Source organism: Mytilus trossulus, chromosome 6 (genome assembly GCF_036588685.1).
Source record: "Mytilus trossulus isolate FHL-02 chromosome 6, PNRI_Mtr1.1.1.hap1, whole genome shotgun sequence".
NCBI lineage: Eukaryota > Metazoa > Mollusca > Bivalvia > Mytilida > Mytilidae > Mytilus > Mytilus trossulus.
The window spans coordinates 52,672,655-52,699,497 of NC_086378.1; the positions used below are offsets into that span (position 1 = coordinate 52,672,655).

A 26,843-nucleotide genomic window follows, 5' to 3' on the forward strand; every position below is an offset into this window, starting at 1 on the left:
AACACCTTACGAAAATATTTGCTACTTTAAAAAGGAAATAAAAGTCCTTTTACGTTGAGAGTAGCAAGAATAAAGAACACACGACTATTTAATGTAAAGTGGCTACAACTATTGTGTAAGGGGATCAACATTATGAAGGTTTAGTTGATCTAACTGTGTTGAAAATCGTGGATTCAACCTGGTTTTATAGCATTAATACACATTAGAGCAAGATACATACAATTTACAGTTATGTTTATAAATGTTCAAACTATACGTATATTCATAATAATTTTAGGATCAACACCTGTAACAACTATTTCACAGTCAACATATAATAAAAAAAACGGAAAACAAATTATTCTGGGCTGTTCAGTCAGCTCATCAAACAGTCCTATACAGCAACTACAATGCATGGACACTAACCAGTATGTAGCACAAGTGATAGATCATATCCTCGTTTCTACCTCATATGGAAAGTATTCAGGATCAACAACATCTAGTCCATCTTTGACCATCCACAATGTGGCATCTACGGACGAAGGAGCGTATAGCTGTAAGGCCAGAAATCTTGTTGGGACCAGCAGAAACAATCCGACAACAACTCTTACTGTAACAAGTAGTAGGTTTATTCTATGTTGTGTAAGTGTACTTGTAATTATTTTGAAAAATAAGGATACATGTTTGTTGTATGGTCAAAATGAGACAAAATCAGTTATAGTATCATGAACAAAAATAAATTAGTAATTGTACAGTGTTCAACAATTCGTAAATAAATCAAAATAAATAAAAAAATTCAAACTATTAAAAAGAGAAAACTAACAGTTTTTACAGTCTTATTAAGACTAAAGCAATACATAAAACGCATGATTGCAGACAACAATAAACCATAACCACTAGATTAAAGGCTGCTTTTTTAACAGACAAATATTGCCAATTTAAACATATTTTATGAGTTTCAATCCTACTCAAACCATATTTTCGTAGTCATTCAAAGTAAAGTGGAAGCCATTTTTAATTTATAAACATAGAAAAATATCAATGCATACATTGCAATGGATTCAGGGTGACAGACCCAGAAAAATTAGAACCATGATTGTGTCTAAATGATTGTTTTGCAATAAAGAAACAAAAAGATCATACCAAGAGAAAACATGTATTTACAAGCAGCACATAATAATTTATAAAAGTTGATGTACATGTTGAAATACTATCTATATACAACTTCTCATGACTTGTTCTCACAAACGATCGAAATTATCTTTTTGGTGACCAATTTGAGTAAAGTTTAATGGACTATACGCGCCTGTCATTTGAATTGGAATCATATGTGTAAAGAATTCTGTTATTTGCCTCAAGTAAGTTTGTTTCGTCTTTCATATTTCTTTTCTTCAAAATCTGTCTGAAGTCTAGATTACACCTTCAAGCTAGACAGCAACACATGGATATCAAGTGGTAATCATCTGTAATATCGTATCTGGTAGTCATTCTTTGCTACATTTAAAAATGCCTATACCAATTCAGGAGTATGATAGTTGTTGTCTATTCGTATTTGATGTGTTTTATCATTTAATTTTGACATGTGACATGTAAACATATGGTCTAGATTGTTGGTCATGCGGCTAAGAGATTGGTGCTATTGTGTCACAAATGCGTGAGTTCAAATCCCGTTTAGGGACAAAAATATGTCAGCATAAGAATCTAATTCTAACATTGTGAGGTGTCATTTGCAGACAAATATAGATGTGAGTATTAACTCGTCAACTCAAACACATTGAAATCCAGAGGGCATATACACTGTATGGTTGTCACTTGTTTAGACTTGGAAATAGATATAGAAAGATGTGATGTGAGTGTCAATGAGCCAACTCTCCATCCAAATAAAAATCTATAAAAGTAAACCATTATAGTTCAATGTACGGCATTCAACATGGAACCTTGGCTCATACAGAACAAAAAGATATAAAGGGCCCCAAAATAACTAGTGTAAAACCCTCCAAATCTGTATAAAAAACGAGAAACGATAAACACGTATTAATTACATAAACAAACGGCAACTACTGTTCATAAAATTCCTCACTTAGTAAGTATGATATACTATGTATGACTTGTATGTTTGATATACTTATTTCTATTTACTGTATAATGAATTGAATCATTATTCCATATTGTGTTTACAAACTGTTAAGTAAGATTGCTGACAAATAAACATAGTTTGTGTAAAAAATTAAAATATATCTAAACTCTTTAAACACATATCTTATGTCTATTTCTAGATTTGCCTTCCGTTACTAAGACTATGGAAGTTACATCTTTATATATCGGATGTGGTCGTGTAAACATAATTACGTAGGTTTACCCTGTATGCTTCGTTAATCATGACAATGCACTAAGAAGTATAACCAATTTACTTTCTTTTCATTTTGAAATGGAATATTTGTGTCTGTTGGTAATAATCTATATGGTACTGATGCTCGGTGAGTATTTCATATATTTACAAATGTATTTATTTCCCAAATGAATACATTTAGTTTAGTCCATTGATAAAGTTTACAGTCGATCAACCGTTATATTTCTTTGTAACAGACCTTAAAATTACAAACACTTTTTTACGGATCTGTTGAATTGAATGATCGTAAGGATAGTCATTTGTGTTTCAGTTTATAATTTTCAGGTTAATAGAACGATGTCGAAACTCGGTTCTAGTCTGTTAAAAATTTAAAATATCACCATACTATAAATACATGTGTACGAGTTTAAATGCAACTTTAATAAAACAAGTCATAGGAAATTCATAGATTTTATTGCTGTGTTTTAGACTTTTTGGTGACTTTCTGCTGTTTTCTGCTCTTTGGTCAATCGGTTCTCTTTGGCACATTCCCCTTTTCCATTTTCCATTTTCTCCCTTTAAAAAATGTGCATGAAATTGTATTCCATTTTACTAATACTAGTCACAATGATATTCTTTTGTAATGCGTGCATGTATTGTATAGTATTTTGGTTATTCAAATAATCATAAATGCTATGTTAAAATAGATTCTCTGCATTCGTGAGATCCATGAATATCATTATTATTTTTGAAACAAAATGTCAAATCGGTGTATCTTATCTTCGCTAGCCAAGGGTTGCGATCCAAGATCCATCTCTCCAACGGTAAAATATAAAGGCTATGAATATATAAAAATATTTAGTTTAGGCGGCCGGGTGGTCAGGCGGCTACCAAAAAGTGTCCGTTCATTAAAATGAAAACGCTTTGACGAAATTATTCTAATCTAGATATGCTGTTTCCTGTGACTAAATTAAGTTCAATTTCCTCGTGTTCTTGATTTGAAAACCTTTCAGTAGCAAAAGGGATTGTTCTTTGACTTTATCAGTTTGAGGTATATTCCTTTCAATATAAATGATGTAAATGATACGTATATGAATAGATCTTCTATTTCTGACTTATTATTCATGTGTTGTTACAAATTTCGGTGGTGCTTTTTTTTTTATTTTTTTTATTTTTTTTATTTTAAAGTTAGATGTCCCAGATGTTTTTGTTTTATTTTTTAATTTGTTTTGTGTGTGTGAATGTTTAATTCTTACTTCATATCATATCATGTGATTGTGTCTAGATTTGCAAACATACTTTTCAGCCCAGTAGCCAGTACTTCGGAACTTCGGTACTTCGGTACTTCGGTACTGGCATGAAAATACAGATTTTTTGTGTTATTAAAATTTGCTGTTAAAATATATTATAAATTAAGGAATGTATCTCCCTCATGCAAAGCTTTGATTCCTTTCACGAATTTGGCTATACTTTTTGGACCTTTTGGATTATAGCTCTTCATCTTTTATATAAGCTTTGGATTTCAAATATTTTGGTCACGAGCATCACTGAAGAGACATGTATTGTCGAAATGCGCATCTGGTGCAAGAAAATTGGTACCGTTAATTTTATTTCAGAAGATAATAATCGATGTGTATTCTTCATGTTAAACCATACCAAATTTGTAAAGTAAATTTTTACCATAACTATATATACACATTTACAACTGTTTTTGAATTAAGGAAATGCAGTATTTTTCACCTTTTTTCAAAATAACAAACATGCGGAAATTATCAGTCCTAACATATATTTAATTTTTGGATTTAAGGGTCTCGTTTTCAAATTGTTCTTAATCAGGGTTCAAAATTAAACATGTTTGATTTCAACAAAAATAGAAATTATGGGGTGCTTTGAAATGCTGAATCTACCCATGTGTTTAGAGATTTTGGATTGTTGGCTTCTTAATCTAAGTGGTAAATATTGAGGTTCAAATGTTTTGTTTGATTACATCAGCCATTGAATTCTTGTTTTTATATGCTAATTCTAACACTGTACTAAGATTTTGGATATTGAACCCTAATAGGGAAATGTTCAATTTCAATATTTCAGTTCTCAAAACCTAATATTTTAAATATTTAATCACAATCCGAACTCAGATCTGTTTTTAGCTTAAATGTTGCGTCTATACTTGCTTATATTTGGTTTTTACTTCCGGCTATGAGATCCGAACACGTGTTTTACGGACGCCATCACGAATTGGTTAACCGTTATGGAATAACCGTTTCACAAATGATATCGGATATGTTCCTTACGTCGTTACTACAATCCCCTTCCCTTTCATGAATTTGACATACCGAATTAGACTATTTACCGGATTTGTAATCACATAAACAACACGACGGGTGCCGCATGTGGAGCAGGATCTGCTTACCCTTCTGGAGCACCTGAGATCACCCCTAGTTTTTGGTGGGGTTCGTGTTGTTTATTCTTTAGTTTTCTATGTTGTGTCATGTGTACTATTGTTTTTCTGTTTGTCTTTTTAATTTTTAGCCATGGCGTTGTCAGTTTGTTTTAGATTTACGAGTTTGACTGTCTCTTTGGTATCTTACGTCCCTCTGTTCTTCCTTCTGCGGGTTGGGTTAGTTTTACCCTACACAATATGAATACTTGACAAAACTATTGAAATTTTAATATTAGCAAAGTGAAAAAAATAAAAAAATAAACTAATTTTAGGCAAAAAGGAGGATATCATACCCAAGTCTGTCATTTTTGTTTCTTATGATGTGCCCGTTACTTCATTTGAACAAAGGTGTTCTCATTTTCTGATTGATATTGACATCTGACAGATACTTTGATTTTTTTTTTATATCAAACAAAGTTGACATCAGATGCATCTGTTATCTTATGGTTAATAAATGTCTAACGTATTTAGGCAGTTTTACAGTTTTTGTTTTCACTGTAATCGTTAGACATACACGACACAAATCATGTTATGACTTTTGGTTTTTCTCTGTTGGCATTTTTTTTAATAGTGATTAAGATTATAACACATTGATCACTACTGTAACCCTATATTATACATTGTTAATTATAATGTTTGTTTGCTTTGTTTACAAATTCTTGGCATTTTTATAGAACTATTTGCAATTGTACTTCAAATAATAGGTTTAGCAAGCTATTACACCAGATTTAATCCATCATTTTCTACATAACAAACTGGAATATGACAGTTGTTAACCATTCGTTTGATGTGTTTTAGCTTTGCATATCACATTCACTGGTGACCCAATGAATAAATCTATCATAGAGTTGTCACATATGTAGACTGACATAATTATTTCTGTGACTGCAACTTACGATCCTTTACGACAGACAATTTAGCAAATCTTGATGTCTAATACATGTATATCGTGTATTGTTTAACGCCTCTATATTCTTCTGACTAAGAAAGGTAAAATAAGATCAACGACAGCTGATATGTTTAGTCTAGGTGGCCGAATGGTCTAGAGCGCTTAACACAATACAGATGGTCTTGTCTCGGTATCTCAATAGCATGATTTCGTATCCCCGCAAGGGAAGGACAAAATTTTGCTGTTTTGATATTTAGATTAATTGTATATATACTAAGGATGGCAACTAGTACTCGATTATTCGATAATCGATCGATTATTTCGATTATCGGTTAAAATATTGCTGTTATATAACATTGATCTTCTTTGAACCCTTTTTTTGTGTTTCATCACTTTACACTTATTTAATTTTTGATTAGTTGCTGGTAAATGTCTTGTACATTTTGTAACTTGTTATTATCGATGTCTTATATATCTGTCTTAATATATTAAAAATACAAGCGGATTTTTTTCCAAATTTGTTGAAATGGGTTTTTTGGAATGATTATCTAATTATCATTTGTATCTTCACTTAATTTTAGAACCCAACTATAACTCCCATGCAGTGATACTTATAAGAATCAATGTATGTCATCTTAAGTCCATCTTAGTTTGATCTTAAAATTAATAATTAATGTTTTCAAAATCACATTTAAAACCACAGAAACATGTTGGTTTAACTCATACTATATCTCATATTTGTATTCCCGTTTTGAAATCTTTTACGTAACTAAATCCCTTCTTATGAAAATTGAATTTCCGTTAGTAAACACAGAATTTAATGCTTTAAAGTTCTATCACAGTAGATTTCAAATCAAAACACTACAAGATATACTCTAGAATTATTTCCAATTGCCATGTACATTTTCATATAAAATCTATACAAAATATTCTGAATACATTATTTTCTCCTTGGTAACTTCATGACAATAGATTCTTGAAAAACAAGTCACGTTTTAAGAAGCAGAATTACTGTCAAAAGGCATCGCAGAAGTATATTAAAGATCCAATATTATATGCACATTGAAACCAATACACTATGTAGATTTTAAACATTGCAAATAATAATTCGAAATGAAAACCTTTTAGGGTCATATGAAAAAATGCGCAACATATTTATCTGAAAATTGATTGAACAGTTGTTGTCCATTCGTTTTATGTGTTTTAACTTTTGATTTTGCCATTTGATTAGGGGATTTCCGTTTTAAATTTTCCTCAAAGTTCAGTATTTTTGTGATTTTACTTCTTTTTTTTGAAACTGTATACAACCGAATAGCTTTTCCTGTTTCCCTGCAACTTGTTAATACTACATGTATGTATGTTAATACTACATGTATGTATGTTGATACTACATGTTTGTATGTTAATACTACATGTATGTATGTTAATACTACATGTATGTATGTTAATACTACACGTATGTATAAGTGGTAACATTAAAAAAAAAGCATTTATTATTTCAGAACAGTTTTAATTTTCAAGCATATTTACACGCAGTTAATAACAATGGTTGATTAAATCTGTTGTTGACTTAGACTTTTTGTCAAAAATAAGACAAATCATATTTTATTGGGGTTTAAAAACTATCAAAATTGCCTCCACATAAAAACCCTTATAAGGTGTTTAAGTTTATATGAATACCAATTCCCCGAAATCAAGTTCTTATCTCAAAGTATTATTTTCTTAAGAAAGGATTTTTTTAGAATAATTACACCTTATGTAAGAATCCGGGGTTTTGATTGATTGAAAGACAGTGTATTGTCTGTTATCAAATGAATATCGTGTATTTTTTTAACGCCGGGGTATTGTCAAAAAGAATATGCCTTTTACACCCTCTCTGCCGTGGTATTTGTCAAAAAATACTCTATCCGATTGGACGATTGTAACATCAAGATCAACAATGCGATTTTTGAACATTAACATTCGGTTTAATTAAACATATAATATCATGTTCTTGAGGGGTATTTGCGAAAAATACCAGTCTTGAGACTGGAACTTTTCGCAAATATTCCTTCTAACATGATATATCTGTTTATAATTTGATTTTTACTGTAACAATTATGCAATTTACGTCTTGGTATTTGTTTGTTTTGGTGAAATGTATACCAGTTTTATAAGGAATATGATATTTTGAAATTTGTTATCTCGAATCGGCAAACATTTGCAATGCTTTTCTTAAAATTTTTGGCCTAGATTTAAAAGATATTGCATTATACATTTATTTTTAGAGCGGACAAAACAGAAAGTCCAGAATATAAGACTTCGAACAATTTAAACTAAAACCATGGTTTAGTTGGGTGTATTAAAGTGTTCAACTAGGAGTCTTTTTGCAATATATTACTCGCCTATATAAAAGTTGTTACTATTTCAATTTTAATTCCAACAAAAGTGTACATGCTAGCTTATACATACTCGTGTCTCTAAAATATGTAACGCGTTTAAAGAAACTGAAAATAATTTGCAGAGATATTCGCAGTACATTTGTCTAGACGAACAACACAGAATCTTTTTTAAATGCCAAATTGATATTTTGCTTAAATGAAAGAATTTAACGGGATTTAATTAGATGTTGACAAATTGTGAAACTATTTAACATTTTTCTTTATATTGTGTATTAATTATATTTTCAGCACATTAGAAAATAAAATAAAATGATAATTTACATGTTTGTTTGTTTGAAGTTCTACGTTCTGATATTCAATTTTCAAATATACTGCTCAAATCAACGTTATTTGAACTTTTGTGGATATTTGTCTCATTGGCAATCATACTCCTTATTACAAGCATCTGTCGAGCGGGAAAAGAAGTTCTAAACTACATGCATGATATGTATTAGAAAAAAAACCTTGTTGTCTGTTTCCTGGTACTTCAGTTTAATGCCAATAAAAAGTACATGAAAGCATGTCTCCTTAAGGCACACTCCTACTTGAGAGCTATTTCGTCGTTGTGATCACTGCTAGTCATTATCGAGTCAATTCTGTAAACCTTAAATTGCAGTTGAACGGACGTAACAAATTTAAAAAAGCATAACTGGATACTGTTAATATACATTGAATTGTCGAAACACTTATGAAATTAGTTAATATGTATGAGTACTGAAAATTATTTTATGTCTTATTATGTTTTATTCAAATATTATTTCGATTTAATTCCTAATTTACTTCACTTTTTATACTTCATTTAATCAATGACATTAGCTATAATCATAACTTCAAAACGGATTTCACCTCAGGTCGTTATTCGGAATTTAGAAATAAAATTACTATTATATATGGAAGCAAATTACAAATCGACGAACTTAACTTAACTCCATGTTAACGATATCAATTGTTTTTAAAGCTTCATCTCAGATTCCTCCTGGCCCACCAGTCATTGCAAGACCTCAATTCCAAGTTCTTAATTCACAGATAACATTAACATGTACGTCTGCCAGAGGTAATCCAACACCGACTGTGAAATGGTTCTTCGATCGCACGGAAATAACAACTGGTATTTCTACAACTACTGCTGGTACAGCAGTGACAGCATCTCTAACGTTTACTGCTACCAAAAATTATCATTTAGAGGTTTTAGAGTGCCAGGTTGAAAATGGTGTTCTACAAAACCCACTTTCTACTACTAAATATATTGAGGTACAATGTAAGTTTCACTTTTATATAGGATGTTGGACAGGTTTAGTCTATCGGTAGACACAGTTTGTTTGTTGTCTAGTAGACTGCATAACTTGAAACAATAAAAAAAAATTCTCAGATTGACGTCATTTGGTATTTCAATAATGCATCGGATATAACAAACGAAGTGCAGTTGTGAATAATACAAAAAGACGTGTATATGTGATAGAACCGGTGTATTGAATTCAAATTTTCATTTTGTTTAACCTCCATGTTTTATTTTATAGTTATATGCATATACATTGTTACGACACCTTTGTCACCGTTTACAGGTTTTACTACAACATTGCAATTTGGTGTTGTTAGTTTTGTAAATGCAATAGCATATATGAGTACACATTGAATATAAATAGGTGAATGACATTTTTCCTTTTCATTTAGCAGGGGGTTACAAATTCAGCATCATATTGACTTTGTTTAAATGCATAGAAACTGTTAACTCTTGTTCATTGCCTAAAAGGGGCACTAGCTACGAAATATGTAAAAACAATCTAAAATATATTTTTTGTTTGTTCAATCATTAAATGAAAATGAAATAGTGAAATAATAATTCAATTTTAGCAGCTAAATTGGTTCAATTTTGTCAAATTAATCTAATTAAATTTAAAAATTACTTATTCACTTGCAAGAGCATAGTTCAACCTCGTTAAACCTGTATTAATGTGAACTCCAATCTAACCCCGTAGAAAGAGATAGAATAGCGCATGTATTGTCCGTGTACTGATATTTAAAGGAAAATAATGTCAACATTGAAAATGTAACACAGGTAAATAATTTGATTGACTGATTTGATCCACAAAAAATCATTCGTTTGGAATACATTGTAAAAATAGAAATAAATTGAATTTTTGAACGTTCGTAAACAGCTTTTCACAATTTTTTTCCGCTAAATTCAATATCTGTGAGAAAATATAACTGGTAAACTATACATTTGTTTTATTGGGGCCTTCTATAGCTGACTATGCGGTATGGGGCTTTGCTCATTGTTGAAGGCCGTACGGTTACCTATAGTGTTAATGTTTGTGTCATTTTGGTCTTATGTGGATAGTGGTCTCATTGGCAATCATACCACATCTTCCTTTTTATATACCACAACGAAAAGGTTTTTTTTTCTTTTGCAAACAGATTATCATATAGACTTTCTATTAGTATTTCAAAAGCAACATCATGCCCCGATTAATTTGAAGCATCAGAAGCAATTTTTCTTCAAGTAGTTAACAAGCATGCTGAATGTTGAAGCGGCTTGTCCTTGAAGTTATTTATGGAGAGTAAACTTACCACTGGATGGCCTGCCTGATAATTTTCATTTAAACAATATCAGCACGCTCAAATGACGCGATATGCCATAATTGCTAAGCTTGTGTGACTTGTGCGTCCAGAATATGCAGTTTTTATTAATCATGGTAATCATGGTCATGTCATGAAGCGAGTTTTAACGAAAGTTGATTCATTGTTGCACGATTTTTTTTTCTTTCACCAAATCAAAAGTATGAAAATCATTAAGTATATCTAAAATAGGGTTCGAAATTGAAATGCGAGGTATACCTGAAAAATATAAAAAAAGAAATAAACAATGTCATGTGGAATTTTATAATGGAGGGAAACAAAAATTTACGTGTGTTGCTTACCAGTAGAGGAAGAAGGGGGATTGGTATAATCAATATAGACTCGTCCATTAAATCCAAACAAATCAAAAGTATGTAAAATATTTTAAGATCAAAAACCGATAACTGGAACACAATAGCCAAATGGTGCTTACAGAAGTTTGATATCAAATATAGTTGTAAAAGTTTTTAAGCAAAGCGTTCGGATTTACGAGGACAACAAATGGCAAATTTTCCAAAATACTATCATGATTTAATTAAAACGTGGTCAAAATTTTCAAGTATACAAAGTCCAAAAAATAAAAACGATATCATAAACCAACAACTTTTGGAAACATAAAAATTCAATACAACAAAAAACCTATTTTTTTCGCAAACTTCGGAAAAATCAAAAGCGACAACAGTATAAACAATATTCTTAAAGATAAACGATACTGGATTTCGGAATGGACAAGGCTGAAATTAGCTATTCTAAAATTGTTCACGGACAGACTAAGAAAACGTCCAAGTTGATCACGACCCCCCCTTTTTGCAATATTTTTTGATTACATAAAAAAGACATTTTAACCCTACGATAAACAGAAGAAAGTAGTAATCCAAAGTGAATATCTTTGAAATAAATCCAATATTCGTTAAATTTAGATATAGTTCCAAACTGTCAAATACAATGGATTATTCAGTATAATTCGGAATAACCCTGGAAAAAAGATCTGGATAAATTTAAATAAATAAATATGAAAAAATTCCGAAAATCACACTTTCACGCGATTTTACAAAAAAATGGCACCGTGTGAAAACTCTATGATAAGGACACTTCCTCTATCTTCACGCAAATTGTCAGCCGTGAGGAATTTCGGTTCATTTAACTCTTTCAATAAGCTATTTTGTCCGATTTGTCACTCTCCTAAATAGAGCAGATACAGTTTAAGGCAACACGATAGGTGTTCACGCATGGTTGTCAATATAATTGATTTCTTTGCGGTTGGCATACCAGGTTTAGCTAGCTAAAAACAAGTTTCAATCCACTATTATCTTTAAAAAAAACCCGCCTGTTCCAAGTCTGGAATATGCGTTTGAGCGTTTGATTTTGCCACTTGATTAGGATTTTCCCTTTCTTCGGAGTTCAGTAGTTTTGTGATTTCACGTTTTAATTATAATAACGATTGGTAATCAGGATCTGTCACTGATATGATAGCTATAGACGTCTTGAATAGGAAATCTTCCCGCAGAACAAAAGCAAATTTGTTTCGATTTCAAGGATTACTTTGGGGTTGGTTGAGGTCATAAATGACGTCCTGAAACAATCGGACAGGCCGGGATTCGAACCCATGCTACTGTGATATCGTGACACCAAATCGCCTGCACTGCAGCCGTCCCGCTAGACCACACGACCACCTGTGCTCTCAAAAAAGAGCTTTCGCTGGCCATGTGTTTCCTTTCCACGTCAGTGTAAATCTAGCGGCGTACTACAGTACATGATATATAAGACATGAAGATGTTATTGTTACAGATCAGCTAAATTATCTATAGTAAAGGATCCTACAAATTAATGTAATATACAGTCACAGAAAATTATATTCATAAGTACGTCTGAGTCAGTGACAACTCTACAACAGATGTATCCATCGGATCGCCATCAATGATGGTGATACATGGCAGTGTATATAATGTATATACAACTCGTCTAAACATCAACCCAACAATGTTAGATCTGTAAATTTGCTTTCGCAAATTTTTGGTTCTTCCCTCGCCGGGATTCGAACCCATGCTACTGTGATATCGTGACACCAAATCGCCTGCACTGCAGCCGTCCCGCTAGACCAAACCACCACCTGGGCTCTCAAAAAAGAGCTTTCGCTGGCCATGTGTTACCTTTCCACGTCAATGTAAATCTAGCGGCGTACTACAGTATATGATATATAAGGCATGAAGATGTTATTGTTACAGATCAGCTAAATTATCTATAGTAAAGGATCCTACAAATTAATGTAATATACAGTCACAGAAAATTATATTCATAAGTACGTCTGAGTCAGTGACAACTCTACAACAGCTGTATCCATCGGATCGCCATCAATGATGGTGATACATGGCTGTGTACATAATGTATATACAACTCGTCTAAACATCAACCCAACAATGTTAGATCTGTAAATTTGCTTTCGCAAATTTTTGGTTCTTCCCTCGCCGGGATTCGAACCCATGCTACTGTGATATCGTGACACCGAATCGCCTGCACTGCAGCCGTCCCGCTAGACCACACAACCACCTGGGCTCTAAAAACAAAACCTTTCGCTGGCCATGTGTTACCTTTTCACGTCAGTTTTAATCTAGCGGCGTACTACAGTACATGATATATAAGGCATGAAGATGTTATTGTTACAGATCAGCTAAATTATCTATAGTAAAGGATCTTACAAATTAATGTAATATACAGTCACAAAAAATAATTATATTCATAAGTAAGTCTGAGTCAGTGACAACTCTACAGCAGATGTATCCATCGGATCGCCATCAATGATGGTGATACATGGCTGTGTACATAATGTATATACAATTCGTCTAAACATCAACCCAACAATGTTAGATCTGTAAATTTGCTTTCGCAAATTTTTGGTTCTTCCCTCGCCGGGATTCGAACCCATATGCATGCTACTGTGATATCGTGACACTAAATCGCCTGCACTGCAGCCGTCCCGCTAGACCACACGATCACCTGGGCTCTAAAAAAAGAGCTTTCGCTGGCCATGTGTTACCTTACCACGTCAGTTCTAATCTAGCGGCGTACTACAGTACATGTTATATAAGGCATGAAGATGTTATTGTTACAGATCAGCTAAATTATCTATAGTAAAGGATCCTACAAATTAATGTAATATACAGTCACAGAAAATAATTATATTCATAAGTACGTCTGAGTCAGTGACAACTCTTCAACAGATGTATCCATTGGATCGCCATCAATGATGGTGATACATGGCTGTGTACATAATGTATATACAACTTGTCTAAACATCAACCTAACAATGTTAGATCTGTAAATTTGCTTTCGCAAATTTTTGGTTCTTCCCTCGCCGGGATTCGAACCCATGCTACTGTGATATCGTGACACCGAATCGCCTGCACTGCAGCAGTCCCGCTAGACCACACGACCACCTAGGCTCTCAAAAAAAAAAGCTTTCGCTGGCCATGTGTTACCTTTCCACGTCAGTTTTAATCTAGCGGCGTACTACAGTACATGATATTTATGATATACATATATATATATATATATCACAATTTTCGACCTCCATTTTCATTTACATTGCACTACTGTTCGAAGATATTTCACACTGCGGCATCAGAATCTTTCATGTACTAGGAAAATGACGACGACATTGTATAATGACAGATTGCAACTGATATTGCATTATTACTTATTATTATTGCTAAGCAGTGCAAACATAATGTTAGTATCTTTTCATTGAAATTCAGTGATTTATAAAAGCGATATAATCAACTAATGGCGAGAATAATATAACATTCAGTGGAAAGGAGTGACATGACATCTTCTAATGTATAGAACAAGTACACAACCATGATAATGTACATAAGTAAAAGCTGATAAACTGACATGGTTGAAATAGATCTATGAGGACAAGAGACAGAAACATGCGTTGAAGAAATATTGAACTTTCTCTCGTATTTTTAAACATTATCATCAGATTATTATTTGCAACAGTTACTCTTGTTAAACATGTTTAAGTGCATGTGTCTTACAGGAACGACTATTCAATCATTTTTTCTAAAGTCAGAATAAACTTAAGATTAGAGCAGCGCTTCGGAACAGCTATTCCATCTGTTCAATATTATATGCAATCGTTTATACATGTTATATTGATTTCTTATACATATGTTGAATAGTTTCACCAGAATCACCAACTTTGACTGGACCACCCACTTTGACACCAGGACAACAAGGTATATGGACATGTATTTCTGCTAATGGTTATCCAGCTGGTGTAATGACCATGAAAAATCAAAATAATAATACTCAGTTTACTACTGAGTTTACATCTTCCAGTGTATTAGATCAAAAATCCTTTGATGTTACTGGCACCCTTACCTGGAGCCCCGTGATTGTTAACAATGGAGATACCATTTGCTGTGATGTAACACATACAACTACACTAGGAAGTACTCCACAGACAGTCTGCAGACAAATTACTGTCGCTCGTGAGTATTTTTTATTTCAATATTAACAGCTTATTTATTGCAGAGAATACATGAATAAATTAAGACTAGTATTTACCGTCAGCACGTTAGACGATGGCATTATTCTAATGTATTTTAACACATTTTCATTTTTAATTTGCAAACACTGAAAATTATAAGCGCAGCAGTATCACATAACAAAAAAAATCAATATGCATTGGAAGTTATAGTTTAAATGGTTATTTTTCTACATTCTCAATCATTGATAAGAATGTATGGTTCACCAACCAAGTCTGCAAGCTTAAATTATCAGACACTAAAAAAGTATAACAAGTTAAGATAAACATTTGTTAACACTTTATAGTTACTGTTTAAAAAGACACACACATTTGAAAAATGTTTTAGAATTACGAAAAATATGTGAAAGGACAGGTTTCGCAAAATTATAAATTTGCAGTCTTACATGTCTTCATCTAAATACCATTATTTGACTGAGAATTATCTGAAACTGTATCATGTGTATTGATTACTCTCGCATATTTTTTAATCTGTTAACACTCGTAATCATAAAAACGTGCCACATTTGTAGTACTTGCGACAATGAGAAAAACTATATTTACATACAAGTGAATGGATCTAAACATCAATTAGAACTTTATGATAGAATTTCGAATACATTATTGATTGAAACAGAGTAAACTTTTTTTTATCATCTTCCCTTTAAGCTAATAATTATTCGCGACGTTTGTTACACGAATTCCTAGCCTATTTTTTTAGACTGAAGCAATCACAAAACGGGGTCGATATTGAGGTTTCAAACGGGATATGCAAACTCATCATCGAAAACAGGTTAGGATAAAAGTTGGTGTTTGTAAAAACGTTCATATCCGCTGCATTTGTTTGGCTCTGTTATAAGTAATGAAACTGTTGTTCGGATGTTTATCGTCTGTTGCTGTGGTTCACTTTTTTTTCTCGTTTTTTTTAAATATAGATTTTACTGTTAGTTTCCTGTTTGAGAGGTTTTACACAGTGGGAGTCAATGCTCTAGTGTTGAAGGCCATTCTTTTACCTACAGTAGTTTACTTTTACATCTTCTAATATATATTGACAATGCCACTGCAAGTAACTCAAAACAAAAACAAAAAGTATATAGATAATACCATACAGAAAAAGTAATTAACAACACTTACCGTCCCAAAAACAAGGAGTAATATCATCAGCTATAGAAGGATAATCAGAAAATCTATTGGGAACTTATCTGCATGTTAACAACTGTTAGCTGGTTGCTGTTCCAATGATATGTGCAAGAAAAACACTTACATTAGTTGAAATGCTTATTATTTGTAGAACCTATTTTAATTAACGCTCCTGTAACCCAGTATAGTCCAAATATACAGTCCTCGGTTACTCTGCAGTGTGATGTTACTCAAGGTACTGCATCTCAAATAATATGGATTAAAGAAAACTTTCAACTGAATACAACCAGTAATTCCCGATTTTCTGGCGGCACAGTCGTCAATGAATCTCTGACTTTAGCCAATGTGCAACAGTCTGATGGTGGAAACTACGTTTGTCGGGGCATTGATGCTGTAACTGGTAACATTGTGAATACAAATACCATTAGTGTTAATGTTATTCCTGTTGGTAAGTACCTGTATTGTACGAAGATTTTAACGCGGCTCGGCCCTTCAACAGTGCGCATATTTTAACGCATGTTTCTTACGACGAGCGCCTTTGAAACGGTGACTATTTGAGGGTCTTCTAATTTTTTTTTTTTTGCAACATATGAACGCTGCTGTGTCTGCGAGAACCCTTTCCCGATATCAACAAGAGATGCAAAACGTTCTGCAAAACAGGAAATGCGTACGACCAGAAATACGGAGTGCTTTGTTAATTCTTCATATAAAAGTTAGAAGGACAGAAAAAAACATGATATAAACATAACATTGAAAAAAGAAAAAAAGAAATATTGACATGTACGATGTCGATGGTATCTGGTGCGTTCGCTCCAAACACACATTAGTAATCTTCATCATTTAAATACTGGTTGAATCAAAAGACGTCTTTTAGATGTTTATATGAAAACATTGTGTCAATGACGCAATCTTTAACCGTAAACAAAATGTTTCACCGTAAACAAATAACATCGATGTAGACAATACAAGTTTTAAAAACAAATAAAACCCATATAATAGTATGCTGTAAAGGCATCTAGGGCTCATTTGCACGCTATCCGTTTGGCGTATAAAAAATTTATTTACTCACGGTCATAAATCTCTTTTTTATTTGAATATCTTCGTTTCCAAGTATTGGTAGGATTTTATTTCGAAGCATGTGCAAATGTTCTCACTGCAAAATTTTGATAACAGTCAGGGGTGGGGTAATTAAAAATGTAAGGTAATTAAGTTTAATGCATTACAATTTTACATGTTATTGAAAGTAATGTGTATTTGAGCATTTTGTTAAATTACATGTATTGGTAATTTTATTAATTACAATTAAAAAAGCATGTAATGCTAAATTACTTTTCAATTAAATGTACTTTTATCGTGTTAATTATAAGAAATTGTGTTAATATAATAATAATTTATTTGACATACATAAATGTTTGCTGGATAGTCTTTTATCTTAGAGTATCATATATTGATGTTTTTCAGTTTTTAAGAAAGATCTTTATCTAAATAAATTGATAACCTGTATATAATTTCCCTCAATGTATGTATGTATGTACATTTGTGTAACTCTTTGTTAGACAGTTCATTTAAAATTTTAAATCACTGCAAACAATCATTTTGTCAAATTAGTATACACAATAGAATCATCAGCTGTAAAACAAATGGCAATTTATCAAACTAAATGTATAATGAAACAGCTTAGAGATAATGCCACTATTACATGTGTGTTATTTAATTAGCAAAATATTGCTAATATTTAGACATTATACATTATTTGTACTAAAAATAATTTTCAATCTAGTGACAAGCAAACTTTGAATATTTGTAAAAAAAAAAAAAAAACCCATTTTTTTATTTATTTATTCAAATTATGTTTATCAAATGGCTTCATTTCTGAATTGTCAAAGCACCCCTAAATGCAGACTAATTGACAAAACATTGAAAATATTAATGATGATCAAATGCAATGCTATAACTATGGTGTAAGCTTACATGCATATTTTACACATGCTATAATAGTTATCAAGGTACCAGGATTATACATACATGATAAACATGTAATAAATATTGTTTAAAAAAGTAATTTGTAGTTTAATTAATAACTTTATTAAAGTTATTGTAATCTAATTTATAACATTTCAAAATCAGTGTAATGTGTACATGTAATTAGTGTAATCAATAATTTTTGCAATCTAATGTGTAATCTAATTAATTACATTCCAATGGTTTTCACTTGAAGTCTGAAAATAGTTAAGTATTTTTTATTTTCCAAAAAATTGAACATAACAAATCCGAAGTATTCGAAATATTTTAACACCGCAAAACTTTTGTAAACAGTTTTAAGTACTAATGGATTTTTTATTTTCCCAAAATTTTTTGAACATGACATTATTCAAACAAAGACTAAGTATTTGACCGTAACACATATAACATTTTTATTAAAAAAAATATTTACTTTATCAAATAATGGGCACAAAAATATCTCGTATCATAATTCTAAGACTTCCGGAACTTTAGTTCTATAGGTGTAACACCACTAATTCAGGCCCGGCCAGAAAGCACATACCAGAAAGCAGTACATACTTAACACAAAATAGTTCCTACGCATGAGTGTAACTTTCAAAATATGAAGAATATTTAGGTATTTCTGGTATCAAATGAAAGCTGAAGGACTGGTGATCATTGCAGAACACTTTTGGACTTTTAATTTTGAATATTAAAAAAACTGCACAAATTTTTAAAAAGAGGGTACATTTAGTCTGTTTGTCAGATCTGAAGTACCTGTTTTGGTACATCCGAAGTTCTGGGAACCAGTTCTTTCTTATATGCCATGTAAGGTATGTTGATTTTTTCAGTAGAAGACACCATAAAGTGTTGCTTTGACATGCAATGATTGCCACTTTATTTGAACTTAAAATGAAAGAGGTGTGCCTGGTTGAAATGGAGGAATTTAACATAGAAAGTAATGGGACCATGAATTAGTGGTGTACTTCCTATTACAGAGAATCACCAGAAATCCAATTTTTAGAAGTTGTACCTATTCCAATGAAAATAAGTCAAATATGATGTAAGTAATCATGTCTAATCATCTTTTTGGGGTCAACCGTCCTGCTTATGGGAAATTTAAGGTCTTAAAATGGCATACTCAAGTATGTTAGCCTTTTATGGTCATACAACATGCATGCAGTTAAAACTTGACTCCAAGTTCTCATTTTTGCATTTTTTCTGATTGAAATCAATAAAACATGTATTTTATGTCTTGCTTATGGAACAAAATAGCTCTTGGTAAAAAATAATCTCATAATTTTTCAAGTTTTTTTGTTTTTCTTATGGTAGCCTTTTACAATCTAGGCAAATGGTATATACTCATATAAGAATTCTAAAATCTCACTGTACATGCAATTTTGGACCAGTTTAGCAAGTTATCTAGCTGAGGGATATATGAATTGCTCTTATTAATCTCTGTTTTACCACAGAATTATAATTCATACAAAATAATGCCTTTTTCCAATTTCAAGAAAAAAGGGGGGATAATTTCTCATTTATGTCTTAGGCTTAGACAAAGATATTTTTATTTGATGAATAACTTCTGATAAAAATATGACTATTAGTTAGCACATAGCTTTCCTAATAGAAATTAATAAATAAAACAATGATATTAAAATAAAAAAATTATATTGGCCAATGGTAATATACATATGCAGTTTTCTTTGAATAACCCATATGTCACTACCAGTCCAATTTGAGCTTAAAATTAATAAAATAGTATTTGGACTAAAGCTTTATATGTTTTTTATTGCTCTAAATAGATCAGAGAATGAAATAAAGTTAAGCTCAAGTCAATCTAGCAAGTTTTGTTCTGTTATAGGTGTAACACCACTAATTCAGGCCCGGCCAGAAAGCACATACCAGAAAGTAGTACATATTTAACACAAAATAGTTCCTACGCATGAGTGTAACTTTCAAAATATGAAGAATATTTAGGTATTTCTGGTATCAAATGAAAGCTGAAGGACTGGTGATCATTGCAGAACACTTTTGGACTTTTAATTTTGAATATTAAAAAAACTGCACCAAATTTTAAAAAGAGGGTACATTTAGTCTGTTTGTCAGATCTGAAGTACCTGTTTTGGTACATCCGAAGTTCTGGGAACCAGTTCTTTCTTATATGCCATGTAAGGTATGTTGATTTTTTCAGTAGAAGACACCATAAAGTGTTGCTTTGACATGCAATGATTGCCACTTTATTTGAACTTAAAATGAAAGAGGTGTGCCTGGTTGAAATGGAGGAATTTAACATAGAAAGTAATGGGACCATGAATTAGTGGTGTACTTCCTATAGCATGAGACCTCGGATCAGGCCGAAGATAGCGAACAATAACTAGCAAACAATAAGGTGATGTACATAAAAACAGAAAACAAAACTAAGACAGAAACCACCGTTAAATATATTTTTTAATAAGGTAGACTTTCCGTCCATATATTGCAATTTCAACCTTTCAACCCTATCGTGAAATGGTATTTATCCCATTCATTAATACAACAATATCTTTTTATGCTAATATTCAGTATCACAGTAACTATGCATCTGTCAACGGACTATTTGCAGGTGTAAGACCACCAATACACCGACTTCAATTTAGAAAATATGTAATAGTAGTCCTTCCCTGTAAAAGAAATAGCACCTTCAAAAATCTGAAAGTAGGACTCCTAATTTGGCCAACCCCACTGTTTTTGATTTTTGATACCTAGTTTTAGATTTTTGAACATAGCACCACACGATACCTTGCGTCTGTTTCTCCTCTACAATATATAGTCATACTCCGTGACACCCTCCATTATGTTTCTCTAGAATCCATGGAATAGGCCAACCACCCTGTTTTTTATATTTTGTTTTATAACTAAAATATTTTTTTTAATTTATTTACAAATATATCTTAAAAAGCTATAAATCATGTCAGTAAAGAAGTACTCATTACTGAGCTGGCGATATCCTCGGGAAGTAAAAATCGACCAGCAGCGGTATCGATAAAAAAATTTACAAAAAAACACTTGAAAAATTCCATACATTCGATACGGTTTTCTGGATTTTCAATTTACAAAATGGGCTCTTATATCATATATTTCATAATATTGAACACCATATATGCTTCACCTAGCAAATCTCTAAAACATTATAAATTGTATATTGCTATTAGAAATGAAACTAAATAAAATCGTTGAAAAAACTTTAAAAAATCAAATGATAATTAGCAGATGAAGACGAAGACAATATCATAATTTATGTCGTGATTGGAATTTTGGCAGTATTGGTTCTATCTGTTTTACTTGTTGTGATGATACGATACAGAAGAGGTATGTTTACTAAATTCTTACTCAAATTTTTTTTTTACTATATTTAGTAACTTTATTTACTCAAATTCGCAGTTTCCAAAACGAATGCATTCTGGGTAATATTTCCAAAAGCATGCACCAAAAAGTTTTGATTGGTTCAAACCGTGATAAACAATAGAATTTTAACCAATGACGTAACGTTATTTTCATTAAGTGTAAACACATTGAAATTACTCATAGGCCTTTAGGTTCTGTAAAGGCTAATTGTACATCACGTCAAAAGATATATTATGATTCAGATTTTAACAAAGTATTATTTCTTAATGTCCTATCTTTAAAATGTCTCAGTAGTAGGTATTGAAATCTTTCTGGCTGTCACTTGGTACTACTGTGTTACATCATTTTATTTGATTTAATTGGTCTCAAACAAAAATTAGACACCAGAATGATTCCGACAGTTATAGTTACTCAACGAAATATTTCATATTTGGATTTGATAACGAAGTTTAAAGCAAGACCTATGACACAAAACAACCGTACAAAAGAAAAATCTTAGCAAACTAAAGAGTGAGCAACACGAACCCTACCACAAGCAATTCAAAACACGAAAAGATAGGGGGAGTTCTATGATTATATTTAAAGAAAATGTGTTTTATTAATACGGCATATATGTGTTTAGGTCGAGAGAAAAAGAAAGATAATACAAAGTGAGTACAAATATTAAAAAGCTCTTCACTTTGATATTGTTTTAAATGTCTTTCGTTTAAAAAATATTGTCTTCAAAATATCGTATATTTATGTGTATAGAAAAACCTGATCTTACAATAAAATAAAAGTGATTTCGATATTTGGTCTTAGTTTCTATTAGTAATCATGACTTTCTAACGGAAAATACTACAACTGTCAGCGAATACATGAATCAAATATATTATGTAAATAAAAACAATAACTATTTGAAATCATGTAGGTCTAACGTGTTATAAGTGATGAAAACGTATAACAAAAAATACCAAAATAAAAGGGAAATTTATTAAGTCCCGAAAAACTGGCAAAATCACATCTTATCAATCCGATTGACTGATACTGTTTATTTGACAACTATAACCATTTAACTACTTATATATATATATATATATACATATTTAATTCTATTAACTACCATTTTAGAAGCAAACACGTATCCAAACAGACAGATATGTCCAACAGGCAAGATAATGCAGGTAAAAGACATAAATTCAAATATCAGCTATACTTCATTTATTTGCAATCTGTCATCAAAGTGAGACGCGACATACAAAAGGACATTAGCTCATACTTATAATTCACGGACACTGACAACGTCATTATAAAAAACAAAAGGTACGAAGAGCCGAACAATAACAAAACACTACAGAGAACACGAGATTTGAGCAACATGAATCTTATCAAAACAAAAGTGCAACCAGGTACTCCAGATGGATAGTTGTTCGCTCCATACTCTGTAAATTGTTAAAAGAGATAGATGAGTTGTATTTATTTTTCATGTAGATGTTTTTTTCATTTTTCTTCTTTTGATTATTGACATAATTTTTCACTCTTTTCCGAATTTTCTTGTTTCCTTTTAAGTAAGAAGTTGATAAATACTGATATCATTTACAAATAAAGTATCAAGAGTACAATGATAATAATCTTTGAATATCCCGTTACAAACTAATAGATATAACCTTATGACTCTCCTGAAGTAATAGTATAGTGTTGCTGATTTATCCGTGGTCTGTTACAATTGAGTTAATTATTTATTTTTATTTGGAGTTTACATATATCTAAAGACATTATATCATTTGTATTTGTCTCATATTAAAATTGTTATCATTATTTTTAAATAATCAGTTTATGTTGCTAAACTTGTTTTTAGTAAACAGCGATACGACGCTCCTGAACTCCGTCTGACTGCAGCGTTCTGAATCTAATTCAAATGCGGAGCTATTGACCAAAGTGTCCGTAATCTTAAATTGGTTTTCAAAACAGACGTTAGTTTAATAAAACGGTACCTCTTGTTTTCTATTTGCATGTTCGTTATTAAAACTTTATTTTTGTAAGACCGCACTCTTTACAACATAAGAATGATTTAAAATGCTGAAATATGTTAATGATAGCAGACATACTATAATTGCAAGATAAATCATGAGTAAACCTGACATGAAACGCATAAAGATGTACAAGGCTCAAAATTTTATATGTCAGACACTTTTACGACCACATAAAGCTAATTAGTTCGATTAAATCAAAACATTAGCAAAAAAGTATACAAAATAGAAGAGCATTTATAACCGAAACGTTATTTTTTGCTAAATATGTATTAACATTAAATACCATTAGATAAACTATAATCTGAAGAACTTGATCTTCCATCACTGTATACCTAAACTGCATTAGTGTCCTTACAAAAAACGATATATTGCTGGATTTTCCAAGTGCTCCACGAAACCTCTTTCTAAATTATTTAAATCTATTCTATCAGCAATCAAATCTGGGCTTCAAAGTTATTGTGAAACTGCATGTTCTAGACGTGGCGTGAGTCAGATATGAATACTAAAAAAATCCATAAATCTTTAAAAGAAGATACAAACTATTACTTTCCATCTTGCAATAGTATTAAAACATCTGACTTTTCAATACTTTACAAAAATATTCCCCATTTTAATATAAAAATTCAAATTGAAAGAGTTGGCATTATTTTGTTTAATAAAAAATAAATGGCCAACGTAGAAATAAGTATCTTGTCTTTGGGAGGGATACATCCTACTTTGTAAAGGATCACACCAATTTAAAATAATTAAAGGTCTGAAATTGACATTATCAAAATGCTTGTTTTCTTGATTGACGACATATTTGTCACGTTTGATAGCCGTGTTTTTCAACAGACTGTCGGCATTTCAATGGGAACTAATTGTGCCCCTCTACTTGCAGACTGGTTTCTTTATTATTATCAAGCTGGCCTCATACAGGAACTTATTAGAAAAAAGATACGAAGTTAACAATATCCCTAAACTTTACTTTCCGCTATATAGATAATCTTCTCTTTCTGAGTTACTGATTACTGAGTACATATCTCCATTGATTCGATATTCATGTGCTTGTATTTCCTATCAGGATTTCTATGATAGAGGATTGCTGATCACAAGGAAGCTGCATTCCTTCGTAAATTTTACGGACGCCATCAGGAGTTCGTAGACTGTTATTGAATAACCTTTTCACGTATGATATCGTATATGTTCCTTACATCGTAACTACAACCCCCTTTCTTTTTCAGGAATGTGACCTACCGATCAGTTTATTTTCTATTTATGAGTTTGACTGTTTCTCTGGTATCTTTCACCTCTAATATGAGATAGCAAATAAACTCATCATAGATACCAGGAATGAAATGTTGTAATTGCATCGGACGCGCGTCTACAAACGACTCATCAGTTTAATCCAAAAAGGTAAAAAAGGTAAAAAAATAAGAACGAGGTTGAGTTGACGAGCATTAAGGAACAAAAATTCCAAAAGTTTTGCCAGCAAAGGTTATCTATTCCTGACGTAGGAAAACATTTATTTGGTACTTCAAAATTTCAACATTTTGTTAACAGTTAATTTATAAGTATGACCATATTAATACTAACTGATAGTGATTAATTAAGTACTGGAACAATTTTAAATTTGATTATTTGTTTCAGATTATAGTACACATCGAGATCGTGACAGGTACGTTTGTTTAACAAATGCAAGTATGTCAGATAAGAATAGGTGTATCTTAAATAGAGCATACAAAACATTATACGTTTAATATAAAATAAAAGCAGACACGTCTTAAGTAATAAATATTAAAGAGACCAAAGAAAAAAATAATAATGCTAAACTTAAAATATAATTTCGAGAATAATAACACTTATCAAAATCGCGTAATCAGATATTGGTGATTAGACACTTAATGGTCTTTACAAAGCATTATGTTATCTCCCTCTAATAAGTACATTTAATAATTTGTATGTAAGGGTATAATTATTGAATATTTGGCACCGAATATGCAACAAACAGAAATAAATTTGAAGTAATTTGATATATTGGTTGAATCAAATAGTTCACGTTATCACTGACACACCCATGATTAATCACTTGTTTATAATACAAAATAGAACGCTAATGATTATTTAATGTGCAAGTAGTTACAAATATTTTAGTACAACCATGTTTACACACTCACGTTTCTATCTGGTCAAGTACAACAAATCTGCTATATTCTAGCAAAATAAGGATAACGTAATTGGCATTATATTGAAATCAATAATGACCTATCAAACTGCCATTACCGAACCTGATAATCGAACTTACAAGACATCTACAACGTTTATCATTGGCGACCTTATCTTGATACTTGACCAGTAATAATAAAGGAATAAAATGAAATACTGTATATTTTTTTCTATTATTTATAGAGATTATGAAGGGTTGGATTCAAACAGACGAGAGATGCACATCTATAACACACCACAAGACCATTTAGAGTATAGTCATTATTCGACAATACCAGCAAATCATGTGTTTGTGGACCCAAACCATACAGAAAACACTTACTTGGAACCAAACCATTCCAACTTGAAAGAAGACCATACTTACTTGAAAATAGACAATACTTACATAGAACCGGTCAATTCCATTTTGACACCAGACGATGCTTACTTGGAGCCAGGTCAAATTAACATTGAACCGATAAATGGAACCTCAATGACGTCTTCAACGTAGTACACATTACGATCAACATGAAACGTCTGGACATGTATAATGTTTTGTTAAAGGAGTGTAATAAAAACTGTTGCTCATGGTATCAATATAGTCAACAAATATAAACTTTAAGAATCGCCATGGAAACATATTTCAATCATTACTATCATTAATTGATCATATTTATTTTATACTTATATATAAAATAATGTTACTTCGAACTAACATGTAACTCTCATATTTTTATTTAGAATTCCATGCCATTAGTTACTTGTTTTTTTAATGATGACAACATCATTATAACGAAGTTATTTCTACGTAAGCTTTGATTTTTCAACCCTGTATACATTTTACTACCAGTCTTCATTTGAAATTAAAATTCGTATCACGGTAATAACATAAAAATAATAGCATTCACTATTTATTTATCACACGGCATAAAAGAG

The 26,843-nt window shown here is 31.5% G+C and overlaps 1 protein-coding gene across 4 annotated transcripts; it reads left to right on the forward strand.

Moving 5' to 3' along the window:
* The first annotated feature begins 2,333 nt into the window (after positions 1-2,333).
* LOC134721521 (titin homolog) lies at positions 2,334-26,500 on the forward strand. Of its 4 annotated transcripts, XR_010107873.1 has the most exons (10): positions 2,334-2,456; positions 9,016-9,315; positions 14,855-15,166; positions 16,493-16,789; positions 21,574-21,675; positions 22,334-22,361; positions 22,822-22,874; positions 24,947-25,118; positions 25,353-25,380; positions 26,112-26,177. XR_010107873.1 is itself a non-coding variant. In XM_063584598.1 (9 exons), the coding sequence occupies exons 1-9, from the start codon at positions 2,408-2,410 to the stop codon at positions 26,416-26,418; spliced, it is 1,476 nt and encodes a 491-aa protein (XP_063440668.1). In that variant the 5' UTR covers positions 2,334-2,407; the 3' UTR covers positions 26,419-26,500. The 4 variants fall into 4 exon arrangements, 3 of the variants coding, with proteins under 3 accessions (XP_063440668.1, XP_063440669.1, XP_063440670.1); XM_063584598.1 differs by lacking the exon at positions 24,947-25,118 and having other exon boundaries at positions 26,112-26,500; XM_063584599.1 differs by lacking the exon at positions 24,947-25,118 and having other exon boundaries at positions 21,577-21,675; positions 26,112-26,500.
* Positions 26,501-26,843: the final 343 nt, after the last annotated feature.

Excerpts from the sequence above, each read along its gene's own strand:
- LOC134721521 (XM_063584598.1), top strand. The coding sequence starts at position 2,408 with ATGGAATATTTGTGTCTGTTGGTAATAATCTATATGGTACTGATGCTC. Across the intron at positions 15,167-16,492 it reads CAGACAAATTACTGTCGCTC|AACCTATTTTAATTAACGCT; the intron begins GTGAGTATTTTT and ends TATTATTTGTAG. Across the intron at positions 22,875-25,352 it reads CAACAGGCAAGATAATGCAG|ATTATAGTACACATCGAGAT; the intron begins GTAAAAGACATA and ends TATTTGTTTCAG.